The 27,940-nt window shown below is 44.2% G+C and overlaps 1 protein-coding gene and 1 long non-coding RNA gene across 4 annotated transcripts in view; one reads left to right on the top strand and one right to left on the bottom strand.

Annotated features, from left to right (window-relative positions):
- The first annotated feature begins 3,025 nt into the window (after nucleotides 1–3,025).
- Nucleotides 3,026–4,283, top strand: LOC127604319 (uncharacterized). The gene is made up of 2 exons (XR_007963251.1): nucleotides 3,026–3,204; nucleotides 4,117–4,283. It is a non-coding gene; the product is annotated as an uncharacterized LOC127604319 (long non-coding RNA).
- A 76-nt stretch (nucleotides 4,284–4,359) lies between these two features.
- The window catches only part of LOC127604118 (C-Jun-amino-terminal kinase-interacting protein 4-like), a 50,114-nt gene continuing 26,533 nt past the window's right edge, over nucleotides 4,360–27,940 (bottom strand). For all 3 annotated transcript variants that reach the window (XM_052071021.1, XM_052071020.1, XM_052071022.1), the window contains 17 exons: nucleotides 22,653–22,709; nucleotides 20,350–20,529; nucleotides 20,036–20,168; nucleotides 19,446–19,529; nucleotides 18,263–18,424; nucleotides 17,983–18,154; nucleotides 14,922–15,134; nucleotides 14,743–14,860; nucleotides 10,459–10,590; nucleotides 10,298–10,378; nucleotides 10,139–10,206; nucleotides 9,895–10,043; nucleotides 8,716–8,887; nucleotides 8,500–8,613; nucleotides 6,843–7,016; nucleotides 5,685–5,807; nucleotides 4,360–4,517 (listed from right to left, as the gene is read on the bottom strand). In XM_052071021.1, coding sequence (XP_051926981.1) covers nucleotides 4,399–4,517; nucleotides 5,685–5,807; nucleotides 6,843–7,016; nucleotides 8,500–8,613; nucleotides 8,716–8,887; nucleotides 9,895–10,043; nucleotides 10,139–10,206; nucleotides 10,298–10,378; nucleotides 10,459–10,590; nucleotides 14,743–14,860; nucleotides 14,922–15,134; nucleotides 17,983–18,154; nucleotides 18,263–18,424; nucleotides 19,446–19,529; nucleotides 20,036–20,168; nucleotides 20,350–20,529; nucleotides 22,653–22,709 — 2,251 coding nt within the window. In that variant the 3' untranslated portion in view covers nucleotides 4,360–4,398. The remainder of the gene's footprint in view (nucleotides 4,518–5,684; nucleotides 5,808–6,842; nucleotides 7,017–8,499; nucleotides 8,614–8,715; nucleotides 8,888–9,894; nucleotides 10,044–10,138; nucleotides 10,207–10,297; nucleotides 10,379–10,458; nucleotides 10,591–14,742; nucleotides 14,861–14,921; nucleotides 15,135–17,982; nucleotides 18,155–18,262; nucleotides 18,425–19,445; nucleotides 19,530–20,035; nucleotides 20,169–20,349; nucleotides 20,530–22,652; nucleotides 22,710–27,940) is intronic.

The following is a 27,940-nucleotide window of genomic DNA, read 5'->3' as shown; positions in this document are numbered from 1 at the left end:
ATCCTCTCTGTGGCAAGTCCACCGAGTCGCAAAATGATTTGAACACATTCGTGATCAGTCTTAAGGACGTTATTTACTTTGACTGCAACCAAGAACAACCACAGCATCATTCGTTTGAAATTGCAGAGTACTGTATTTGATGCAGCTCTTGTAATTGATAGAATGAGAATGTGTAGGGCTGTAGGCGTTGCGTCTTGTACTCTTGTTGGTGGAGCTGATAATTCACACAAGTCACAAAGTCAAATCTTTCCCTGAATTTGAAATGCAGACACCCCATGAATATAAAAAACTAAAATATGACAAAAATGGAAATAACGCGTTTTTTTTGGGGGGGGGGGGGGGGGGGAATTCCCACTGGACAGCGACAATATGGTACAATGTTGTACAGAAATGATGCCTGTTACAGAATTTCCAGCTAAACCCTGTCCCCAAGGATTAGACATAAAAGAATGATATTTGGGATCAATTTGGCTGAAAGTGAAAGCTAGAAGACTAATTTTTACAAAACAAAAGACGCCGGGATGATGTAATGTTGCGTATTTGCGGCGTACAGTATTTGATAGCTTGATTTAACACGACTGAGAATCAGCCAGTTATCAAAATAGCACATCTAAATTTATTCTCAATTCCTCACTGCTATGAATTAAGTAGTTCCTGTTTACATTTCTTCTTTCAAAATATGTATGAAACTTTTTTTTTAATCTAGAAGAAACCTTCCATTTCCCAGTGGGAGTCCAAGTTGGCTGTATTAAATAACAAGGAACTGAACATTTTATCATGTCCAAATTCAATTGGTCATGCCCAGTTGCAGTGAATATGGCACGTCAAGCTGAAATCCCAACTCTGGGAATAAATAAATAACTATAACGAAGCTTACACAAATGAAATACTGCCTTGGGGTCTCTGCTGCTGAGAAACAAATTAGTTCTGGGAATCAAACAAATGCAATTCGGAGTGTGGTGTATTGCTCTACTCGGGGAAATGCACTTTCATGCTTTAAAAAAAACATTGTAACAGATGAATTGCCTTAGCAGAAGTCAAAGTTGTATTATTTCAAAAAGCAAGTTTGAGTGATTGGAACGAGCATACAAAGAAGTATATTTACATGCAGTGCTACAAGTAAAAAAAAAAGTAGACTCCAAGAAATGTCAAATCAGCTAAAGCAACGTCCACAAAAGAATCAGACCAAATCAAAGTCAGCGAAGGCCCGATTATGAAATGTCCGAAAAATTAGCCTGAGCAACTATATTGTGCAGTGTCTGGTTTGTCCTCCTGATTCGGGCCTATCACTTCAATATTTAAATCACAAATCTTTATTTTGTTTGGTCATCATTGACCAATCTATGATTGTGACGTGAAACAAAGATCATCAATTAGTAAGCAGTGCTGGCTAACCAATACATGGCACCAAACACAAATAAAGTGGGAACGCACAAATGAAGCTTCACAAAGCACTTGTGACAATATTTTACTCCTCTAGAGGGCACTCTTGGTTTAAAGGGTGGACAGTGGACAGCTTATCATACGAAAGGGTTGATTAAAATGACAGAAGTCTTGATACAGAAATGTGTGGGGGATGCCAAAATGCAATTGCCAAAAATATAAACTAGCATGAATGTTTCAGGACTTGTTTCTAAGTCTTGAGTTGTGAAACCACCTCATTAAAATGGGGGAAAAAAACAGGCAAACTCATTCTGCCCACAAAATAGTTTTTAATTGATTGTTAAAAATAAGGCGAGAGATGTAGGAGTACATATTTGTGTTTGTGTACTGCAAACTGGGACTGCAACAGTCCCTGGCAAGTTTCTGACAATCGCTTTATGTAAATCCGAGGAGGGAGAAGAGTGTTTGGACAAAGTGCTCAGTATCAGAATGTGGATGGATGAAATTTCCTTTGCCTTTTTTTGTCTATTTTTAGAAAACCTCTTGCTGAGGAAACACCACACATCCCTCTTCTCCCTGCGGATATTTTTGCATAGCTCAGTAAAGTATGACTACTTTTACAACCGCAATCACCCAAGCCGTCCTCAATCATCTTTCATACATACTGGATAATTTATATTTAATGTAAAAAAAAAAGATACACTCTGAACTGCAAAGGCTCAATCATTAAAATAAATACTGAAATGGCTAAACTGCAATTACATGTCTATCTTCTACCGAAGAGAACACACACACAAGCACTGAGACGCGCAACGCTGTCGACAGACCTTATTTTATCTTCTTAAATACCAAACAAACAAACCATTGCAGTGTCAAAGGACAGAGGGCAGGAAACAGTTTCGCTGTCATTCGACCACCACCGCCACCATCATAAAAGAAGACATTCAAAAGTTCTTTCATATAAAAGCAAATATTTTGTGCAAGAATTGTTCACATCGCTGCACGTGTCAATGCTTGGGTGGACGCACTCAATAGTTTTTTTTTTTGGCTCTTCTCATTCTATGAAAATATTCCACCACAATTTCTAAATTGAAGTCTGAAAATTACATCTTATTTACACCAAGAGTTTGCTTACAAAATATATGCGCGTTAGCAAAACAGAGGCTGATTTTTATTTTATTTTTTGTGACCGAAAGGCGCCGCATTCTCATGAGACACGATTCGTTTAATTCAGAGCGTGCCGAGCTTTAATGAAGAATCCTTTGGTAGCAAACGTAACATTCTTTCAAGCCAAAAATAAATATATGCTGGGAACGGCCTAAGGCGGCTGGAGGACTGTTTACATTTGAAGGGCAGGGGGGGTATTGCAAATGAGTGAAATGAAGGAAAACAAAAATTGTAACTAAAAACCTCCAACCTTATTGCTGATCATCTTTTCTATTTCCCCGTTCCTTTGCCAGCATGCTTCTTGATCATTTCCAGCTGTCGGAGTTTAAGTGTTTGGAAACACACGCATGACCGCGTCACAATGTTCTCTTTTGATCGACCGAATCTTGCATCCTCTGCCGCTTATTTGGTTGGACTCATCCTCGACACAGCAGTTTTATGCAAAACAGCCAACGTGTTCATTTGTCCGAACACATTCCACTTTGAGGAGTCGAATGTCAACCAAAAGGCACCAAACTGGATGCTGTCTGTGCCATCTGTTGCATATTTGGAGACAATAATAATCCATGTCGTGGACTGGGGAGAGACACTCGACTATATTTTTGGTTTAAAAAAAAAAAAGGGGGGGGGGGGGGGAAACCCTGTTGAGTTTGTGTTTGTTTCCATCCATCCATCCATCCATCCATCCATCATCTACCGCTTATCCGGGGCCGGGTCGCGGGGGCAACTGCTATAGCAGGGAAGCCCAGACTTCACTCTCCCTAGCTACATCTTCCAGCTCTCCCCGGGGGATCCCGAGTCATTCCCAGGCAAGCTGGGTGACATAGTCTCTCCAGCGTGTCCTGGGTCTTCCTCGGGGTCTCCTCCCGGTGAGACATGACCGGAACACCTCACCGTGGAGGCGCTCAGGTGGCATCCGAATCAGATGCCCAAGCCACCTCATCTGGCTCCTCTCGATGTGGAGGAGAAGCGGCTCGACTCTGAGCCCCTCCCGGATGACTGAGCTCCTCACCTCATCTCTAAGGGAGAGCCCGGACACCCTCCGGAGAAAACTCATTTCGGCCGCTTGTATCCGGGATCTCGTTCTTTCGGTAACGACCCATAGCTCGTGACCATAGGTGAGGGTTGGGACGTAGATCGACCGGTAAATTGAGAGCTTCGCCCTTTGGCTCAGCTCCTTCTTCACCACGACAGACCGATACAACGTCCGCATCACAGCAGACGCTGCACCGATCCGCCTGTCGATCTCCCGCTCCCTCCAACCCTCACTCGCGAACAAGACCAAGATACTTGAACTCCTCCACTTGGGGTAAGATCTCTTCCCCGACCCGGAGGGGGCACTCCACCCTTTTCCGACTGAGGACCATGGTTTCAGATTTGGAGGTGCTGATTCTCATCCCAACAGCTTCACACTCGGCTGCGAAACGCTCCAGTGTGAGTTGGAGAGCCCCGTTTGAAGGAGCCAACAGCACCACATCATCTGCAAAAAGCAGGGATGCAATACTGAGGCCCCCAAAACGGACCCCCTCAACGCTTCGGCTGTGCCTAGAAATTCTGTCCATAAAGGTTTGTTTCCTGCTTTACATTATTGCCTACACACTATTTCAAAGAAACACAGTTAGTCTGACTTGCCTTCAACCAGACATTTCTCATAAAAATGGCTGGTTTATGTTTGGGTTTTTATGACTGATGTGAAGAACAGATGTGCTGAATAAATAAATAAGGTTTTCATATTCACTAGGAAAACGTTAGGCCAAATAAGTGAAGACGCACCAACATAACTTCTCGTTGTTTGGCTTTGAAAAACAAAGTGCTTGAGGCAGGTCTGAGGGTGCTGAGGTCAGCGCTTCATTTGTCATTGTCCACGACCTGCCATACGATGAGGTGGCTGCGCTCAGCTATTGTTAGCGGGGACTGAAGTTTCATTGGGGCATCCTCCACTTCCGCCGCTTCCGCTTCCTCGTCCCCTGGAGACACAAAAAGATGTCACGTGGTCTTCTAGAACCACTGCAAGCTTTCATTTTATTTATTTTTATTTTTTTTAAGTTCCCAGAAGTCTTACTAACATACGGTGGTGGCTTAAGACACAGGTGACTGACCTAACTTATGACTTGCTTTACCTTGCAAGCTCAAAATTGAGATACAAACGTTCCTGTGAACTCAACTCACATTTTACAACAGCGGCATTTTGGCAAATAACGAATATTAGCACCACACTCCGAGAAGCACTGAGATGTTATCATAACCTCCCATTGGGTTCTACGAAGGACATGCCCTGCTGCAAGCCAATTGACTGCTGCAGAGAGACAAGGACTTAAGACCACAAGTGGAATTTCTTCAATAACATGTCAATGAACAGGCCAGGTCTATCTGTACTGTAGTGTCTGTCTTATACTGCCCCCAGGTGGACAAATCGGGCACACCAGGAGCAGCATTTATTTGATGCAATGTGGCAAAAACTGTTTCTTTTTATTCTATTTAATTAAAAAATGAATGTATGTTTTTATAAAGTACAATGTTATGAAGGTACGTTTCTTTCAGAAAATGCACCACAAAAAGCTTTGTGTTTTTAGGAGAAGGTGAGAATGGATGAATTGTATGTCCATTCATTTCAATGGGAAAAGCTGATTTGACATACAGTGATCCTCGAAACACAAAACACGTGTATGGTGTGTTCAGGTTTTGTAAATTACCCACTCTGTTGCCTAACAGTCTTATTCACAGACGCATTTTCAGAAATAAGCAGACAATAGATTTATATCACACTTGATGATTAGGCCAGCACTAAAAAGGGGGAAAAACCCCCATAACATGATTTTCCATAATATTAACCCTTTCATGCATCATATAGTAACCGCTGTCCCTTAAAGGGTTAAAGCCGAAGTCAAACCAGAAATTGCCTTTTGCAATTTTGTATGTGCCCCCACTGGTCGAACCACAGTATTCTGATTAATATTGCGCAATGGAATACGAAATCAGCAGAAAAATCCATCTGTGTTTATATATCGCAGGGCGCTACCATTTTGCATGGGTGGAATTTTCTGCTTCATTCATATACTCCGTACTCAATATTAACCAGATTCCCCATGTTTAATTTTGCAAGGCAACACATGGTCTTGAACAGTAAAACTCACCCATCCTGAAATCTATGTAGCCTTCCCCCCCACTCATCACCAACATAGACTTGTTTCTATCCTGTGATGGGGCATCTGACGTCTTGTCATCTCCACAGCTGGATGTGGATGGAAGGGCATGACCTGTGAAACATCAACACACTTCAATTGTGTCAATTGTTGGAACTCCATTTCTCATGATCCACCAGTGCAGCATCTGCTTTCCACAGGACAATACCTTTTTGCTTGTATATTATCACTACACTCTCATAATCAATATCCCGTTACATTACAGCATTTCATCAACTTAAATCAGATTTATATTTAATCTTCTAACGTCCCCTAAGTGCACAACAAAGACTCAGGGAGAAGTCTATCAAATGATTACATCTAGCCTGATATCAAATCCGTTTCCTGTCGATGTTATTTTATTGATTAACGTGCAAATTAAAATCATTTGGAAGACTGAATTGAAGATGATTTGTATAAAGGCTATGTATGGCAGGGTTTTTTTAAACAGCTACAATTTTTGGATGATGATTAATGCAAAGGGACACAAGTTTGACACACATGTCCAAAAATAATTTTCTAGGTGGGTCCAGTGGTTAGCGCGTCGACCTCACAGTGCAGAGGTCGTGGGCTCTGGCCTTCCTGTGTGGAGTTTGCATGTTCTCCCCGGGCCTGCGTGGATTTTCTCTAGGTACTGTGGTTTCCTCCCACAATCCAAAAACATGCGTGGCAGGCTGACTGAGCATTCTAAATTGAGGATGGTTGTTTGTCTCTGTGTGCCCTGCGATTGGCTGGCGACTGGTTCAGGGTGTACCCCGCCTACTGCCCGAAAACAGCTAACTCCAGCACCCTCCTCCCTCCGCGACCATCGTGAGGATAAAACAGATCGAAAAATGGATCTGATTTCATCCACACACGACAATGAAATTACCAGATGACTTCCCCACAAAATAATTTGAGCCAATTAATTTTAACATTCATATCAAACTTGTAGCCCTTTTTAAAAAAAAATTCATTTCTAAATTTACCACAATGTAAGTCTAATTAAAAAAAATAAAACACTAACACCCCCCTAAAAAAAAACAGATAGTGGTAAGTTATTATTAAAACAGAGCCACAGTCTACTCATGTGGCTCAAGGGCACCAAGTTGATAACTCCATTTGGTTTACCTGGGACGGCGGTGAAGAACTTTACGGCATCGCGGTGTCCATGGAAACAGAGCTGCGCGTGGGCCATGGAGCAGTATGGAACAAATGTCGCTGCAGCTACTTTGTCACTGCTCTCATCACCGTAGACGCGAATCTCACTCCCTGGGTGGCTACCTGTTCCCTTCGTAGGCTTAGCTGCAAAAATTAACACAAGGTTACCACTATCCCGGTTTGCTAATCCAGAGGCACTGTCTCCGGCGTCAAAATTATGGCAAGACATGTCAACCAGGAGAGCTCTGCAACCTCTCTTCCTCTTGCTCTCTTCCACCCACGAGGCTTTGCCCACAGAGGAGTTTTTTTAACCACCTCGTGACTTCAACCCCAAAGATAGGTGAGCCCACCACAGAGTCCCCAGACTGTGTTTCCTCAAAGGAAGGCATGTCGGTGGAATTGAGGAAGTCTTCAAAGTATTCTCCCACAGCAAGTCACAATTTAAAGTCAACAGTGTTAATGGTGCAGTGCTTCCCTGGTGGACCCATTATTCAGGGTTCCACACGTTCTACAAAACCTGGAAAGTGATTGACCAATTTTACAGTCATGGAACGCGAGGAAAAAAAACGTCCTGCAAACACTCGAGTTGTCCTGGAAAATTGTTTTCCCTTCCACTGTTTCTCTCTGCCTTGTGGGTAGACAGGGGGAACATCAATGCTATTTGACTGTCGCCGCTGGATAGCCCCGGGCCGCTTGTGTTTTTTGCACCTGCAAAAGCCAGCATTTTTCAAGGCCCCGTTTTGTTCAGTGGAGATATCGGTGCTGTTGGCCAGTCTGCGTTGGTGCGGCTGAATGGATGGCTGGTGGAGCCGAGGTTGAGGAGAGAGGAGTGTCGGCGTGGAGCGTCGGCACGGAGCGTAGCTGCATATTTGGAACTGAGAGTTGCCGCTTGGATTTGAAGCGGATTTTACATGGGATGGGAGAAGTGAAGCGAACCAATCTCTTTTTTCGTCAATGGACGCTGCAGCTTCTCGTTTACTTTCAAACTTAACTTTGCTTGTAGCAGACATGTGTACATTTTCTGCATGACATCTCTGATCGACTGGTGAAAGGACACGGATTCTCTCCTCTTTCATCCAGAACTGCTTCAAACGAAGTATACGCAGGAATAGTGGTTCTGAATGCATGACTGTCCATGTCTTATGTTATGTGTATTCACGTGTATTTATTATCTGTTATGATTATTTTGTCATTTTAAAATGACCTGTTCTCTAAAGTGTTTTGTGACTGCTGCAGCGGTTGTGAAAGCGTTATATAAATAAAGATGTATTTTAATGTATAACAATGAAACAATCTGTTTAAATGTACAATTGTAGAAAATAACATTTGTCCAAATTTTGGGGCTGGAATTTATATGTGTATGTTGTGACAACTTGACTCATTCTGTGACAGATGAAACAGTCCTGCAGAATTCCCGGAAAAGTTATGCAAATTATTTCAAGCAAAAATTGGGAACCCTGAATTTCTTCAAAGTCGTCCAGAAGTCGTTTTTCATAGCCTTACCTAACTCATCCCATATGTCATCTATCCATTTATCGGTCTAAAAAAATCTGAGTTGGTTTACAGATGATAATGTCAAGGTATCCACAAAGACACTAATTGATTACAGATTCAATTCAATACTCACTCTCTACGAGAGGGATCGAAATGATGACTCCGTTTCCAGTACCAATCCACAGACGGTTACAAGACACCATGAGAGCCGTGATTCGCACAAATGAGAAGCCCAGTTTCCCCGTACCTGAAAAAGTGTGCAAATCATTGTAAAACATCGCATCCCTGACCTTCCCAGAAACCTGTGTGCAACGGTGGCTCCAGAATACATTGAAGACAATGAACCAACCCAACATCTTGCTGACATAAGGCTCAATGTCCACATCCTGTAGGTGCTGGAAAGTGTGGGCGTGGAAGAGCCTGAGGGTGGAGTCCAGCCTGATAGATACCCAGATCCCGTCACCATCCCATGCCAACTGACGCACCTGGCTCTCCTTACGGGGGTGTGCATCAAACGACTTCTGCAGGGTCAAATTTACATACATAATCGTGAGCAGAATAAAATTATACTACATTTCGCATTTGTCTGACTCTAAGTCACACTTTTTTTCATAGTGTGGCTGATCCTACCACTGATACTCAGGTGTGACTTGCACATATTAAAATTAGAGCTCGGACTCATACTCAAAATCCCCGTTCCCGAATCACAGCAGCGAACAAGTTCCGTTTGTATTTGAAACTACCTCCTGTAATTACAGCAAAGTCTTCCTTTTTAGTTTAAAATGACTCATCTTAACTGGATTCCTGCGCCGTGTCGGATCGCACAAGTTAAACTCACGTGCTGGATGGGGAGACTTTCCCTTCTTTGTTGACATGAGAAAACTGATATGCATCATGCATTTTTTTGCGAAAGACTACTGCTTTGTCTTATATTTTATCATCTTATATTTCTGTGTATGCTTCTATTTCTTCGTCCTCTATTTCTTCACCTTCTTCTATTTCACAATTTTTTATTGCTTCATCCTCATTTTCGATTACTTCGTCCTCGTCTTCTATTTCTTCGCCTTCTACTTCCTTTTGGCAGTTGGCAAATACTTTTGCTGCATTGGTGCCAAATTTTGAAATGGAGTGGCTGCAATGATTTATGATGATTCCAATTTTTTTTTGTCATGAGAAACAGAAGTTTCAAATCCAAACAAAACTTATTCGCTGCCGCCAACAAAATTACAGAATGGAATTTTCTTTTCCATAATATATTTTTTCACTGACAGCTTCTGCTCCGGGGTGACTACAAATAAATACAGTAATGTGTGTGTTCTCTTAAAATAATTAGCAACATGAATTAATGTATTATAGGTGAGAGAAAGTTCATTCTTTTCTGTCAAAATTCATCAACCAGACATTAAAAATTCTGTTAAAACCAAACAGCCAATGCAGGCAATGTGAAAACATGATGAAATAAATTATTTTCACTCCCACAGTTTGAAAACATTCAATAACCAGAAATGGAACATGAATGTTACTTTACCTCAATCTTCATAGCGTTGGGCTGCACCACATATATCTTATTTCTGAAACCACACCACACCTTGTCGTGCACCACAGTCATGCAGCGGATGGAGTAGTGAGTTTTCCCCAAGTCGAGCAGGTGGTAGTTGGTCAGATCCCACTGCCCATCTGGAACATAAAAAAAAAAACAACAACAAAAACAAGTTAAATAGGAGAAAACAAGTTAACGGTGATTTTAGCGATGGAATTTTACGTCTGCTCACCAGCTCCACGGTGGAAGATGGCTAACGTGCCATCAGACAGCCCAACCAGGACACGCCCTTTCACATGTCTGTGACCGAGAAAAACAAAACAAAACAAAAAAACCACATCAAATGCTAGGTTGGCAGAGCTTTTCAGTTAGCAAATCTAAATGAACTTACACAATGCCTAGTACAGAGTCTTTCAGCTTGACAGAATGGAGACACTTTGTCCATTGTGACACAGAGGAGTGGACATACACACTGGAGAAATACAACAAACACACAGATTGAATTTTCTGCTCACAAAACAAACCATAAAATGAACGTCAATTGATTCTCACCATCCGTTCTGTGCCCCAAGCCACATCGTGGGCAGGACGCTGCTCATCTTCTGAGCCTCTTCTCTCATCAGATCCTGCTCCTCAGCAGTGGAGTTTGAACTCATGCCAGCTTTTCCCAGGTCACACTCTCGACTAAGCAGAGAAATCAAGCATTCAGCATCTCAGCCCGGGAAAGAGAGAGACTGGATAGACTGGTCAAGAGGGCCAGCTCTGTCCTGTGATCTTCATGCACGCAAGGTCGGAGAACAGTAATTACGGCATTGTCCATGCTTGTGTAGTGAGCGAACGAAATGGCAAACATGTCTGCATATCTCTTGGTCTACACGTTTTCCAATATGTATTTTACATCTTTCACATCAAAAGTGTAATCTCAATCAGTAGACTTTTTTTTTTTAGCATTAACTGGAAATCATATGGCTTCATGTTTTTCAGGATTAAAACTTTGGATGTATTCCACTCAGTGAAGCTCTGTGTCTATATGTCGCTGCAGTCCAACTTTTACATGTGCTGGTTATCACATGACGTGCTTGGCTGCCAGCCATATTTTTTTTAAACTTGTTTCTAAAGTTATTAAAAGTACCGTATTTTCCGCACAAAAAGGCGTGCTGGATTATGAGGTGCATCTTCAATGAATGGCTATTTTACTATTTTTTTTTCATAATTGGAGGCATCACATTATAAGGCGCAATCTACAATGCCTCCACTAGATGGCGCTACGCTCATTCCATTCAACTCAAGAGGCGTTCATGACCTCAAGAGGCGTTCATGACCGCATCTGACAAAATTAAATTAACTATTACTGTACTTAAATGAAAACTACAAAAATTGAAAATAATGCATCAAAACAGAAAATCAAGCGAGGAAATCATAAAGTAAATTCTATATCCCCCTAAAGAAGTTATTTTGCGATGTCCTCGCTTGATTTTATTCGTAGTTTCATTCAACTAATCATTAATTTATGTTTTTCGGAGGCGGCCATGAACGCCTCTTGAGTGGAACAGAAGTAGAGAAGACACGCAGATGGACATAGACGTAAAGTACCTGTATTTGTTCAGACTGTGATAACCATTAATAAAGTCTGTTTAAAAAAAAACACAGCTCTCCTTTCTTCAACAAATACAGGTGAGTCTTTGTCCGTCTCCGTGCCTTCTCTTCAGTTCAACTCGAAAGGCGTTCATGACCGCCTTCGAAAAACGCACTGCCATTTCCTTGATTATTGCTCTAACTACAGAACGACCTGATGTCAGTAGTTATTTATTCCTTTGTTGTGTATTCACAATTGATGAAATCACAACATAAATTCTGTAGTCGGGGCTATATAATTTATTTTGTGATATCCTCTCTTGCTTTTCAGTGTAGATGTATTATTTTCAATTTTCCTAGTTTCATTGAAGTAATTGTTAGTTTACGTTTTTCGGAGGCGGTCTTGAACGCACCTCGAGTCGAACTAAAGAACAGAAGGCACGTAGATGGACAAAGACTTACCTGCATTTGTTGAGACTGTTTTAAAAAAAAAAACACCACCACAGCTTTCCTTTTTTGGAGCCGCAACAAAAACGTATTTAATAAAGCAGCGACACAGTTTACTGAACCAACAGCAAGTTACAACATTGGAAGCATGTCTCCAGGAAGGAGCCCTCTTGGAGTCGACGTATTACCGTAATGACCATACACAAGACGCACTATATTTTAAGGCGCTCGGTGAGCTTTTAAGAAAATTGAAGACTTTTTGGTGCACCCTATAGTGCGGAAAATACGGTACATTAAAAATAATAAGGTTATTCTATTAATAATCGACAACGTATAACTTTTTACTGCTGCAAATAGTTTACATATATGAAAAATCCCTTTAAATATGTGGACTTCACTCAGTCTGCACATGCAAGGCAGCTTGGACGAATAGTCCGACCAGAGTGCCTCACAATAGAAACGGTGGGACTGACTGGAATGCTGAAGGACATGCGCTAAATTCTGTGCAAAACCAGGACAACAGATCCAGGCAGACTAATCCGCTTCCGTCACATTTTGTGGTTGATTGATCATTTTGCAGCGCAGATTAGGCACGGTGCAATGCAAGTGGCTTGGGGCTGATGACCGGTGTTGTTCTTCACCCTTTCAGGGACAGGGGACAGTGAAACTCCTCTACAATGAAATCTACAAGGGCGAAAATACCCCCTATTGTGAAAAAATGTTCCTGCATTAACATCTTTCCCACTTTCCTGCCCCCATACAAAAAAAAAAAACACTGTTGCGTTATACAAAATCTTTTTCTCTGCTCTTAGCTCACGATGAGATTCACTACAATGAAGTCTAATCCAACAGCGACCTCTACTGCTTCATTCGGAAACAGCCACAGCAACCACCACACTGGTTTACACATGCACAGTAGTTCAGGAAATATTTGTTATTGCTATTGTTTTCAAAACTCTAAATGACCTCTCCGAGCTCATCCGCCCCTACACACCTGCCCGGCGCCTCAGGACCAGACCTTATTGGAGGTACCGAGAACTAGGCTGAGGCTCAGAGAGGATCGAGCCTTTTCTGTTGTTGGTCACTCTCTCTGGAATGACCTCCCACTGAACATTCGGCAAGCCTCCTCGCTGCCCATCTTTCAAACCCGCCTCAAAACTCACTTGTATTCTTTGGCATTTGACTCAGATTTGTCCTTGGTTTTGCTGTTCGGTGCTTTCTCCCTTCTTTGTTACCGATTTGTTGCTTTACTGTAAGGGGTTTTCTCACAGCACACATTTGCTCCGGCGCTGCACTGATGTATTTCATTGCGATATATTTTACACCGGAGCAAATTTTGTGAATCTTTGACACGGCAGTTTCTGCAGCGGAGCAAAACGACAGAAAACAAATGAGCTGTCGTGTTGGTTCTTTTTAAAACTTTTACACAACTCCAGCGACTACTGTACAGGCACATCCTTCTCGGTCTCCGTGCCTTCTGCTCGAGAGTGATCGCCCCCGAAATTGTAAATCAACGATGACTTCAATGACACTCAGAAAAGCAAACATATAATGCACCAAACAGAAAATCAAGAGAGGAAATCACAAAATAAATTAAATGGGGGCGGGGGGTTGTGAACACACACCAAAGGAACAAACTACACAAACAACTCCGAAACAGTCCAGTTTACTATAAAAGGAAAGATGACGTTTGGGGACTATCCCCCCACCATTCTAGTTGAGATGGTATAACCCAAGAGGTGCTTGCGACTGTTACCAGCCAAGTCTTGTGTCGTTATTAAACAAAAACATGACGGAAGTCCGACAGAGCACTAAAGCAACGCATTCTCACCGTACGTAATCAACTCTTAACGAGCATTTGCTCTGGAGCAAATTTAACCCAGTTGCGTTCACACATGCAAATTTACAAAGGTGCTGCTTCGCAAATGAGCATTTGCTCTGGAGCAAATTGTTAAACCTCCTCCTGAGGTGGATCAAATTTGCTCCAGAGTAAGCCGTTTTCCGGGGCTACGCCGGAGCTAATTTGCACGTGTGAACGCTCTACTGGGGCAGCCTCTGAGTAGCACTGGAGCAAATCTTGCCGTGTGAACACCCCTGTTGTCTATGTTAGTTGTTCCATGTACAGCACTTTGTATGCAGCGATGGCTGTTTGAACGTGCTCTATAAATACAGTTGAGTTGAGTTAGTTTCAGATGCAGCAAGAACGTTGCATTGCTAAAATTGCTACAAAATGGACCTTTGGATATCAAGCAGCTAAAACAAGAAGAGCTCTGACGCTGGAAGAGAGGGTAAAAGTGATCAAAATGAAAGACTGAGGAAACCAAATAAAAGACATTATCCAAAAAATTGATGTAAGTGAAAGTGAATGCTGATCGTAAATTTCGCAATTTCTTTCCCTTTTTTTCTTTCTACACTGACTATATGAAGTGTCAAATAAGTGTATGCTCATACTTATGCACTATTGGAATAAAAATAAAGAGTAAACATACATTTGTGTGTGCGTGTACAAATAAGTGTGTTTGTGTGTGTGTGTTTACATCCGAGATTAAATTTGCTACAGTGAAAAAACCCGTGTTGTGAAAAATTTCTTGCTGCAAACATGATTTCGTTGTAGAGGAGTTTCACTGTAGTGGACAGTTTACCATGTTATCAGATTACAAGGTGGCATGAACGGGTTAATCACACTGATAGCATAGTTGCATTGCATTCATATTATCTAAACGTTGAACTCAACCATCGGAAGACAGTGACATGAAGACTTGTACATCACTTTGACGTTTATTGAGACACCTTTTGGGTTATTCACCAGATTACCTTTGCAAGGACTTGGTGGAAGCCTCTGCTGTCTCCTGCAGCCCCAAAGGATCAGTGAAGGCATATTTACTGTATACTCCTCTCTGACGGGCAGACCCTTCACTCTCCTCAGTGGTTTCTACAAAAGTCACAACCGTTAGTAAAGCGGAGTTGGTGATGAAAAAGATTAACTCACTTACCCATCTCTCCGTTTTCTTTGCCTGCACCGTCTGCTGTCTGAGGGACAGCCGTTGCTCCCTCAGCTGTGCAGCCTACGACAGTGATGCCTCCAAGCACGGCATCATTGCTGGCTGTGCTGCTACTGCTGTTGGACAAACAGGCCTTTTCGACGGGCGCAGTCTCTGAACTCAAGGTGAGTTCCTCACCTGCTGGATAGTCCGTCTCTCTGGCACCTGAAAAACCACAAATTGTGGATCAATTTGGGAAAATAAATGGGGGACTCATTTGAGCACAAGGCATAGCCTTTCACCTTTGTTAGTGAACTGAAAAAATAAGTGTCAATGAACACCCTTTCAGATGAAATTCCATTACACCCATTAGAACTGGAGTGGGCTACGTATAGGCTGCATTCTTTAATGCTGCATCGTGTACTCATTATAATTATGTGCCTTGGCTGAGGGCCTTCTGATTGTTCCAAAGTGGAGACATCAAATGAAAGATTCTCTATCAGTGTCTTGACCAGAAGACTATGGGAATTGCGGTTTTGTGAAAAAGTGTTAGAGCAGGGGTGTGCAAACTACGGCCCAGAGGCCGGATCCGGCCCCTTGGTCTTTTTAATCCGGCCCGCCGAAGGTTGGTACATAATTATGGTTCGATGTGAATGATTGCATTCATTTCATTTGGACTTGTAATGACAGCCATTTCAACGCCAGGTGGCTCAGTTACTTTAAGTTGCAGAGCAGGTAGTGAGAGGGAGAGAGATAGAGGGAGAAATCTTATCTACCACTTGCAGATCTCGGTCAAACAGAAATTCCCGAACCAGGTAAAAAAAAAAAACTTTATGCATGAAACTTTCTACGACTATATTACATTAACGATCGGTCCATAACAACGGAGGTTTTGGAAGCCATTCGGAAGCCTGCAGAAGCACAAACACCAGCAACATATTTACTGGATTCATGTCTGATTAAAAAGTTGGTATTTAGATTTTTGTCATAAGCCATATTAAATATCCCAAAAAAGTTAGTCAAGATACATTTCTTTTTATCCACATTCTTTTATCCACATGTTTTCCTATCACAAATAGTTTTTTACGTTACATCCATTTATCAAGGAATTTTAAGATATGATTTGAGCCCTTCAATGACTTGATCACTTAGGAATGGAATCTCAAGATGGTCGTGTAGGTATGGGTCATGAAGTTGAACGTCATCCAAGAGAATGTGCAACTTCTGGAGGCAACCTAAGTGGCATGCAAATGTGAAGTGGACTCATCCAATATTTGATTTGTTTTTATAATTTATTTATTATTTTTTATTATTATTTGTTCCAGTAGCGGGAGGCCCGGTAGTCCACTGGTTAGCACGTCGGCTTCACAGTGCGGAGGTGCCGGGTTTGATTCCAGCTCCAGCCTCCCTGTGTGGAGTTTGCATGTTCTCCCCGGGCCTGTGTGGGTTTTCTCCGGGTGCTCCGGTTTCCTCCCACATTCCAAAGATATGCATGGCAAGCTGATTGAACACTCTAAATTGTCCCTAGGTGTGAGTGTGAGCGTGGATGGTTGTTCGTCTCTGTGTGCCCTGCGATTGGCTGGCAACCGATTCGGGGTGTCCCCCGCCTACTGCCCGGAGACAGCTGGGATAGGCTCCAGCACCCCCCGTGACCCTAGTGAGGATCAAGCGGTTAGGAAGATGAATGAATTCATGAATGAATTTATTTATTATTTTTTATTATTATTTGTTCCAGTAGCGGGCGGCCCGGTAGTCCAGTGGTTAGCACGTCGGCTTCACAGTGCGGAGGTGCCGGGTTCGATTCCAGCTACGGCCTCCCTGTGTGGAGTTTGCATGTTCTCCCCGGGTCTGTGTGGGTTTTCTCCGGGTACTCCGGTTTCCTCCCACATTCCAAAAACATGCATGGCAGGCTGATTGAGCACTCTAAATTGTCCCTAGGTGTGAGCGTGAGCGTGGTTGGTTGTTCGTCTCTGTGTGCCCTGCGATTGGCTGGCAACCGATTCAGGGTGTCCCCCACCTACTGCCCGGAGACAGCTGGGATAGGCTCAAGCACCCCCCGCGACCCTAGTGAGGATCAAGCGGTTCGGAAGATGAATGAATGAATGTTCCAGTAGCACCGGAGCAAATCTTGCCGTGTGAACACCCCTTTAGATTCATGTCTGGACTTTGACTTTGCCATTCTAACACCTGGATATGTTTCGTTTTGAATCGTTCCGTTGTCGATTTTACTTTATGTTTAGGATCATTGTCTTGTAGGAAGGTAAACCTTTGTCACAGGCTCAGTGCCCCACGAGATGTGTGAATCTTTTCATATTCTAATCCTGCTTTAATACCTCTCCACAACTTTATCCCAGTCCTGTCTGGGGTGTTTTTCATGATGTTGTGTGCTCCCCAATATTCTAACAGACCTCTGAGACCATCACCGAGCAGCTGCGTTAATATTCAGATGAGATTGCACACAGACGGACTCAATTTATCATCATCATTTAGGTCAACGATGGATTAATCTGAAATTGTCAGGGAACCTCTGGAGTGAGTTGGGTGCACTCACAGTCAAGGGGCCGAATAATATCACATTTTTTAGTGTGTGTGTGTGTGGGGGTGACACTTCACAATTGTGTGCCACTTGGTGTTGAGAACAAAATAAAATCTTATTTCATATCTTTATGTTTCAGGCCCGAAATGTGGCAAAAGGTTAAAAAGTTCAACGGGGGACACAATACAATACAATACAAACTGGTTGCCAGGCAATCGCATAGCACACATCCGCGCTCACACTCGCACCAAGAGACAATTTAGATTAGAGAATTCCATTAACCTGCCATGTATGTTTTTGGAATGTGGGAGGAAACCGGAGTACCCGGAGAAAACCCACACAGGCACAGGCAGAACATGCAAATTCTGCAACAGGAAGGCCGGAGCCGGAATCGAACCCTTCACTGTGAGGCGGACCAGTCAACCACAGGGCAAGTCTTATCTATTTATTTTTGCGGCAGAAATTTGCTCTTGTAGTTTCCCTCACTTTACAAAAACACACCATTTTCTCGTTCTATAAAAATACTCGGCAACAGACCTGGAACACTGGTGATACAAAGGACGTGGGCATCACACACAATGAAGCTGTCAAGGATGATTCCGGGCTGGTTAGCATCAATGACAACAGCTTTAGTAGTCGACTGGGTGCTGGTACAAATCCACACCAACGATGACAACTCATCGTGTTGTTGCAGTTCTTTTTGCTGTTCCTTTTCATATAATGCAGAAGAGGTGTGCATGTTTTCAATTTAGTCATTGTTATTTTCTGTGTTTTGAGAAAAAGATTGTAAGTGTAACCAACATGAGGGGACTCTAACCTTGAGTTCTTGATCCAATTTTTCCAAGCTGCTATGAGATCCTGTTTTCTTTTTGGGGCTCTCTGGGCCTGACACATTGCTGTAAAATACACTGGCTCCTACGATGGAACCCCCATCCCTGGTTTTACCTCCAGATAAATGCACGCCAGCAGCACACCACAGCTGAAGCACAAAAACACAAGTTCGCTCAAACACATGAACAAGTACTATCACAACATTACTTATTCTGGGCAGTAATCTGCTGAAGAGACTTGAGAATTTTTACTATAGTATAATATACACACAAAGTATTTAGTGGACAGCAGAACCCTCAGTCAATTATATTTGAATGTAACACTATCTTTAGTATTGCTGTGGTAGATTAGTGTAGAATTACATATTAAGACCTCCAAGCATGGTAGACTACAGTACCTAACTTGCCTTATACAGATGCAAAGAAAGGAAAATATGCTGCTCTTTGTTCAAAATCTCATTAGATTGTGTAGGACAGGGGTGCCCAACATTTTTCAACCAAAGATCTATTTTTCGATCAACCAACCTCCTGCAATCGACCCGTTAAAGCACACACGTGCATGCGCACGAACTTACACGCGCTTGTCATGATGAGCAACAGTCGTAACGGCCCCTAAGATGAATGAAACAGAAATATAATATAGACACAAGAGTTTGTGTGTTTGTGAAAGTCACTGGCTACCTTCATTTAGACCTGACGCAGAGGACACACTTTTGCAACGTGTTAACGATCACAGCTCACGTGTACCGTTTTAAAATGCTTCTCCCAACCATCCAGATTCCCATTCTTTGCCAGTGGCCCCGGTGAAGTGTACATGAAACAAACTCTGAATGAGAATAATATTAACAATAAAAGATATTGCGCAGCAGCTCTGATTGCGAGCTGCAATTAAAGACCGATGACCGCTAACAACTTCCGGTGATGCAGGTCAGGGGCCACCGTGCTTTATTATTTTACTTTATTTTGAAAATACTTTTTGAGAAACTGAGACTGACAGGGTGTTGAGGCCCCCCCGCCCCCAAACCCTTCGCGATCGACTTGGGACCAGTCCGCGAGCTACCGGTCGATTGGGATCGACAAATTGGGCACCCCTGGTGTAGAAGAAACCTATGTTGTAGTTGTCAAACCACAAGACAGCATCTGTATAGTAGCAAAAGTAAAGGAACATACCTTCATCGAGGCATCTTTCTCATCTAAAGGTCGAAGGAAAACTGGGACAGGTAGGTCCTTCATCTTCTCTTGACCACCATTGTTCTGTGAAAAGAAAATGACATTTCAAGATGCTGCCAAAGCTTCATCCACAACAGTGTAAACTCTCCCCAAAAATATGATTGACCGTACACAATACAGAATCTAACAATTAATGGTGGATGCTTAATATTTCAACACTCTTTTTCGCTAAAAGCAACAATAATAATAATACATTTTATTTATAAGCGCCTTTCAAGACACCCAAGGAAACTTTACAATAACAAAAAACACAAAACAATACAGGTTGAGCAGTGGCAGCCAAAAGCGCCAGCGTTCACTCAACCCTGAAGTCAGAAAGAAACCACAAGGGAAGGAGAGGGGGAGAAAAAAAACCCACGCTCGAACTATCCTCATTTTGAGGATAATTTGAGTTGGGCAAAAAACTCCTGCACAAGCATATGACAGTTACAACAGGTCACAAGACAATAAGAGATTCCATGAAGAAATAAGTGAGAGGTTCAGAATCTATAGTGGCATGAAGGAAAGGCTGAAGGAACGTTTCTACTTACTTTGTGCTTCTTGGGGAGACTCCAGCCATAAGCCTGCAGTCTGCCCTCTTCCTCTTTTTGGACATGGGCTTTAACCTGCTGATACTGTGCCCGTTTCTGTTCTCGCCTGGAGACCGTGCTCTCCACTGCCAATCTGTGGTATATATCGACAGCCCTTTTACAAATGTGTTTTGTAATTCTGAATCATGGTTAAAAGGACTGATTTGACTTGCGTTTTGTTCACCTTTTCTTTTGAGTAAAGTCTCAAAATTGGCTGATATGTGTACATTATATTAATATATTAATTAATCGTCAATCTCTTGTGTCCGACTTACTCCTCATTGAGAAAATCAAAGGCTTTGCTCTTGTCGCTGGGCAGCTGCTGCAAGGCGCTGCTCCTCTTCTTGACAGACGGTTGAATGTGCGATGTGGGCGCATTGTACTTCAAGTTGACCGGGGCTTCAGCGGGAGGTTTCTTTGACGCGCCGCCCGATGAACTGAACAAACGGCTGAAACTGGAGTTGTAAGGGCAGGGAGGAGGGCAGGGGAAGGGAAGGGAAGTGAAGGGAAGAAAGAGCATCCAGACAAACATATAGAGGGATGGACACAAGCAGTGGCTCCAGCAGAGGGAGGGTTTGAGCAATTAAAGGTCGGTGACAAATTGTTCGCATGCCAGCCTCCATAAAAAAGGTAACAATTACAAGGATAAACATGAATATGTCAAAATAATGATTTGCACTGTATGATTATACAGGCAAAAAAAATGTGTGCAGCAATGAAACAGGGGAGCATGGGGGTGTAGGGTTAGTGCGATGGATTTGGAAGTTATTGACAGCACAATGCAACACTGAACAAAAACACATTCCTCTCACCCTAAATTGTTAGCGCTGTCTTTGTCTTAATTATGCAACTTAAAGATAGCATTTTATTATGAGTCGGTTATAACATTAACTGCAACTAGAAAGCCATAACAGGTTAACCGTATCTGTGTCTCGGCAACACCCATTCACACCGTAGTATCCTCAGCAAAGAGAACACAGCCGCTGAACACACAAATTCTCCACTCCTACACCAAGTGCATCGTATCCCCACTATTTCAGGCATGAGATGACATGCACTCATTTAACATGCATGGAGCTAAACAGAAGGTTAGATTGCATTCACAAACTCATACAGGACATGTGACATCCAGTCAGCCTAAACTACTCAAGCCAAGTTTGACATTAACTAGTACAGTGGTACCTCTACTTACGAAATTAATTGGTTCTGGAAGAAATTTCTAAACTAGAAAATGTTGTAAGGCGAGATGCGTTTTTCATGTAAAGGCCCTAATCTGTTTCAAGCCCCCTAAAAATTCAGACATGAATGTTTTCTAAAGCATAAAAATTGCATCAAAATATGAAACATTGCGCAATAAATGATGGTTGATCGTAATGTAAAAAAACAACGAATAGATTGAAGAATAAAAATTATGGTCATTTAACTTTGAACTGCATCCTCATCGTTTTTTGCCCTCTTTAGTTCATGTTCCTTCTCGGTCGTGGTTTTTGCCTGGCATTTTGTAATGAACGTCTGTCTGCTTTTGTCTGCTTATAACAATCCTTCAAAAATGTCCATTGCAATGCAGTGCGATCGCCTGAGTGGTGAACACTTTTTCTGGGTGATACACATTTACGAGGGGCGAGTGATGAGGGCGCTGCATAGACACAGTTCCATCTACCTGAATATACACACATAGACTCATACGGTAGAGGTCCCTCTTAGCCAATGAGATGCTAGGAAGAAATAGCCAATGGCAGAGCAGCTATAAGTATTTTGAGTTCAGGAAAGCTGAACAGAGCTGAGAATACTGTAGTAGAACATACTGTATTTTTTTTAACCTTTCGTATCTTGAAATTTCTTTCCTAACAAGAGGCAATATTTTCCAGTTGAGGCATTTCGTAACTTGAAAATTCCATAGGAAGAGACTTTGTAAGTAGAGCTACCACTGTAGTTTGCATTGGTAGCCTGTGACAGTCTGTTAGTACTCTAAAGCTCAAATGTAAAACCTTAATGCCTGTAATCTTAACTCAGACATGACCTACAGCTAACACTCCCAACATACCGCCTAGACACAGACACACGACATCAGGCAGATTATAGAGGAGTACACAAAAGAAGGAGAAATAGTAAGATAATCAGAAGTCAGTTCTTTCCACGGGTTCCTCTGCTATCCAGAAATCTTTTCAATAATATGCACAGCTCCACAACAAACCAAACTCATGCCTGCAACCCAACAAAGAAGAGCCCGCATTAAGACGTCAGTCAATCACTCGTGTCTTATGATTATACTGCCATGAGAGTTCTTTTGACCAGTTTTAACCAAGACCTAAAGAAGAACTGCGCAAGAAAAAAAAACAGCCTTGGCTGAATTCACTGCTCCAAAACAGGCTTCTCCTCTGTTGAGATTTTTATACTACATGAAAATGAGCACATCAGAAACCATGATTTGCACTTCAACGTGACAGATTGACCTACATCCTGGAGAACCCCCCATTCAATATGTAATACAGAGGGAAATCAACACAAAGAAAATCAACACAAAACAAAGAAATCACAATGACTGGTATTCGAGCAAACACAAATGGGAGGAACTCACAACTGCCAGAGGCTGGATTTCTTCTTCTCTGGAATTGCTGGGTTCTCCTTTGATGCCCTAAGAGTAAAAAATATATAAATCAATATCATGTCTGAACAGATTCCTTTTATTTTATTTTTTGCTCTTAAAATCATCCAGCAACAGCTTACGTTGGAAAATATATATAAATATTAGACATGTAAACAAAAAACACAATGCTAACAGTTTCAGTGAGTTGGCTAGTGCGTTAGTTAAGTGATATTTTGGGTGTATTTCTGTGAATCTTCTGAATCATGAGTGCAAAAAAATTATTCAAATAAACTACCGTATTTTCTGCCGTCTAAGGCGCTTTGGATTTTAAGGCATATCTTCAATGAATGTCCTATTTGAAAACTGTTTTCATATATAGGGCTCACCACATTACAAGGCGCATACAATAGAAACTGTAAAAGTGTCTGCGGTTTACATGATGCACCCACTAGATGGAGCTACGCAAAAAGGAATACAACACAATACAATGCAGCTCCATTTATATAGAGGCTATACAACCGTTGCAGTTGTAATAAAATGTTTTTAAGATTAAAACATTAAGATGTTTCCCATGGGTGGTGAGCCCCCTTCCCATGGGCTCACCACCCATGGGAAGGGCCAAAGGGGTCGGGTGCAATGTGAGCTGGGCGGCAGCCAAAGGCGGGGACCCTGGCGGTCCGATCCTCGGCTGCAGAAGCTAGCTCTTGGGACATGGAATGTCACCTCTCTGGCAGGGAAGGAGCCCGAGCTGGTGTGTGAGGCAGAGAATTTCCGACTGGATATAGTCGGACTTGCCTCCACACTCAGCCTGGGTTCTGGTACCAGTTTTCTCGAGAGGGGTTGGACTCTCTTCCACTCTGGAGTTGCTCACGGTGAGAGGCGCAGAGCAGGTGTGGGCATACTTATTGCCCCCCGGCTCAGTGCCTGTCCATTGGGGTTCACACCGGTGGACGAGAGGGTTGCATCCCTCCGCCTGCGGGTGGGGGGACGGGTCCTGACTGTTGTTTGTGCATATGCACCAAACAGCAGCTCAGCATACCCACCCTTTTTGGAGTCCTTGGAGGGTGTGCTGGAGAGTACTCCTGCTGGGGACTCCCTTGTTCTACTGGGGGACTTCAATGCTCACGTGGGCAATGACAGTGAGACCTGGAGGGGCGTGATTGGGAGGAACGGCCCCCCCGATCAGAACTCGAGTGGTGTTTTGTTATTGGACTTCTGTGCTCGTCACGGACTGTCCATAACGAACACCTTGTTCAAACATAAGGGTGTCCACATGTGCACTTGGCACCAGGACACCCGAGGCCGTAGTTCGATGATCGACCTTGTGGTCGTGTCATCGGATTTGCGGCCGCATGTTCTGGACACTCGGGTGAAGAGAGGGGCGGAGCTGTCAACTGATCACCACCTGGTGGTGAGTAGGCTCCGATGGTGGGGGAAGATGCCGGTCCGTCCTGGCAGACCCAAACGTATTGTGAGGGTTTGTTGGGAGCATCTGGCGGAATCCCCTGTCAGAAGGTGTTTCAACTCCCACCTCCGACAGAGCTTTTCCCATGTTCCGGGGGAGACGGGGGACATTGAGCCCGAGTGGACCATGTTCCGTGCCTCTATTGTTGAGGCGGCCAATCTGAGTTGTGGCCGTAAGGTGGTTGGTGCCTGTCGTGGCGGCAGCCCCCGTACTTGCTGGTGGACACCAGCAGTAAGGGATGCCGTCAAGCTGAAGAAGGAGTCCTATCGAGCCTTTATGGCCTGTGGGACCCCAGAGGCAGCTGACGGGTATCGACTGGCCAAGTGGAACACGGCTTCGGTGGTCGCCGAGGCAAAAACCCGAGCGTGGGAAGAGTTCGGTGAGGCCATGGAAGCCGACTTCCGGACGGCTTCGAGGAAATTCTGGTCCACCATCCGACGTCTCGGGAGGGGGAAGCAGTGCACCACTAACACTGTGTACAGTGGGGATGGGGCGTTGCTGACTTCGACTCGGGACGTTGTGAACCGGTGGGCAGAGTACTTCGAAGACCTCCTCAACTCCACCAACACGCCTTCCTTAGAGGAAGCAGAGCCTGAGGACCCTGAGGTGGGCTCTCCTATCTCTGTGGTTGAAGTCACCGATGTGGTTAAAAAGCTCCTCGGTGGCAAGGCCCCAGGGGTGGATGAGATCCGCCCGGAGTTCCTCAAGGCTCTGGATGTTGTGGGGCTGTCCTGGTTGACATGCCTCTGCAACATCGCGTGGTCAACAGGGAGAGTGCCTCTGGATTGGCAGACCGGGGTGGTCGTCCCTCTTTTTAAAAAGGGGGACCGGAGGGTGTGTTCTAACTACAGAGGGATCACACTCCTCAGCCTCCCTGGTAAGGTCTATTCAGGGGTGCTGGAGAGGAGGGTCCGTCGGGAAGTCGAGCCTCAGATTGAGGAGGAGCAGTGTGGTTTTCGTCCCGGCTGTGGAACAGTGGACAACCTCTACACCCTTAGCAGGGTCCTTGAGGGTATGTGGGAATTCGCCCAACCAGTCTACATGTGTTTTGTGGACTTGGAGAAGGCGTTTGACCGTGTCCCTCTGGGAGTTCTGTGGGGGGTGCTTCGTGGGTATGGGGTACCGAACCCCCTGATACGGGCTGTTCGGTCACTATACCACCGATGTCAGAGTTTGGTTCGCATTGCCGGCAGTAAGTCGGAATCGTTTCCAGTGGAGGTAGGACTCAGACAAGGCTGCCTTTTGTCGCTGATTCTGTTCATAACCTTTATGGACAGAATTTCTAGGCGCAGCCGAAGCGTTGAGGGGGTCCGTTTTGGGGGCCTCACTATTGCATCCCTGCTTTTTGCAGATGATGTGGTGCTGTTGGCTCCTTCAAACGGGGCTCTCCAACTCTCACTGGAGCGTTTCGCAGCCGAGTGTGAAGCGGTTGGGATGAAAATCAGCACCTCCAAATCTGAAACCATGGTCCTCAGTCGGAAAAGGGTGGAGTGCCCCCTCCGGGTCGGGGAGGAGATCTTGCCCCAAGTGGAGGAGTTCAAGTATCTTGGGGTCTTGTTCACGAGTGGGGGCAGGAGGGAGCGGGAGATCGACAGGCGGATCCGTGCAGCGTCTGCTGTGATGCGGACGTTGTATCGGTCTGTCGTGGTGAAGAAGGAGCTGAGCCAAAGGGCGAAGCTCTTAATTTACCGGTCGATCTACGTCCCAACCCTCATCTATGGTCACGAGCTATGGGTCGTGACCGAAAGAATGAGATCCCGGATACAAACGGCCGAAATGAGTTTTCTCCGCAGGGTGTCCGGGGTCTCCCTTAGAGATAAGGTGAGAAGCTCGGTCATCCGGGAGGGGCTCAGAGTCGAGCCGCTTCTCCTCCACATCGAGAGGAGCCAGATGAGGTGGCTTGGGCATCTGATTCGGATACATCCTGAGCGCCTCCCTGGTGCGGTGTTCCGGGCATGTCCCACCCGGAGCAGACCCCGAGGAAGACCCAGGACACGCTGGAGAGACTATGTCACCCAGCTGGCCTGGGAACGTCTCGGGATCCCCCGGGGAGAGCTGGAAGAAGTAGCTAGGGAGAGGGAAGTCTGGGCTTCCCTGCTAAAGCTGTTGCCCCCGCGACCCGGCCCCGGATAAGCGGTAGATGATGGATGGATGGATGGATGGATGGATGGATAGAAACATTAAGATATCCTTTATTTGTCCCGCAATGGGGAAATTACAATCAGAATTCAGAAAGGAAAACGCTGGGTAGGGAGAGGGAAAAAAAAACACGCTCGAACTATCCTCTTCCGAGGATAATTTAAGTCCAGGATAAAAAAGACCCTAGTACATAAATAAGCATATGACAGTTACAACAAGTCACAAGACATAACATGTACCGTATTTTCACGACTATTCGACGCATCGTACTAATGGCCGCAGTCTCATTAATGCGTGACATTTCTGTATTTTACACATACACAGGACGCATCGTACGAATAGCCGCAGTTTTACAGTGGTAAAACATACGCCAGCTTAAACATACGGCATGCATGCGCGCACTCTAACACGTTAGCTTGAAGCATACGGTAGCATGCCAAGACATACAAATAAGATAAAAACACGTTTTTAAAAAGGCAACGAAAGCAGAACTGAGTTCGGGTGTATTTTATTTAGCCATCGTACAATGTTCTCACGTTTTTCGATCAATCATCACCCAGAAATCCATCAAAGTCCTCATCCTCTGTATCAGAAGCAGAGGACTGCACACCTCAGTTGTCATTGAATGCATCACATGCTAGTGTGAGTTGCTACGCATTGCCGAGCGAAAAGAAGGAGTAGCAACAGCAAAGTCAACATTTCTCTCGTGTGAAGCTTTCCCACATTTGAAAGTAAAGAACAGAGCGAAACATGGTGGCAGCGCGTGTGTGTGTAGAAAGAATTGAACAATTGTGCAAGTACCGTAATCTATCCAAAACGCCGCGTTCCCTCTCGTTGTTGCGTATTGTGGCGTAACTCGCCAAGCGCTGCCTCTCACTCTTTGTAAAGTTGTGTTTGCCACCGATCATCCATTGTTCCCATGCCGTTTGCAACTTTACTTTGAACGCCCGGTTGATGCCAATGTCCAGCGGTTGGAGTTCTTTAGTCAAGCCTCCGGGAATAACGGCAAGCTCAGAGTTCATTTGCTTGACTTTTTTTTTCACCGCTGCTGTGAGATGGGCACGCATGCCAAAAGCATAACCGGTGGCTTTAAGTTTGAACTGAGCTTCGTAGGCGTGCGTGTCTTTTTATTTTCAGGGGTTCTTAGAAACCAAAACCGGAGTTGTTTTGCAACAAAGCACATTGCCACACTCTATACAAGTGTTGGTACTGGCTTGAGGCGTCCACTTACACGCCCACCCTTCACCATTGGCGGACTAGCTTGTCTGTCCTCTCTCTCCCTCTCTCTCTCTCTCTCTCTCTCTCCCTCTCCATATATGTATGTATACACGCCCACCCTTCCCTGATTGGCCGACTTCTTTCACAGTCACTTCCGCCTTTTCTCTATATAAACAGCGTGTCGGCAGTCAGTCAGATTTTGGAACTCAGCGCATATAAAGGACGCTCCGCACCATAAGGCGTACTGTCCATTTTGGAGAAAATTTAAGACTTTTAATGGCGCCTTATAGTCGTGAAAATACGGTAATAAGGGGGGAGGATGAATGGGAAAGGGGGGTGGGAGGGTGTAACGGCGACGCGGCCGAAATGACCAGCTGCACGGTCATCGTTGCGCTCCGCATATTGAACCACGTCACCGGGGGGGGGGGGGGGGGGGTTGTGTATGCGTGTGAAGGTC

Source organism: Hippocampus zosterae, chromosome 7 (assembly GCF_025434085.1).
Source record: "Hippocampus zosterae strain Florida chromosome 7, ASM2543408v3, whole genome shotgun sequence".
Lineage (NCBI taxonomy): Eukaryota > Metazoa > Chordata > Actinopteri > Syngnathiformes > Syngnathidae > Hippocampus > Hippocampus zosterae.
This window is presented reverse-complemented; position numbering and strand designations above follow the sequence as displayed.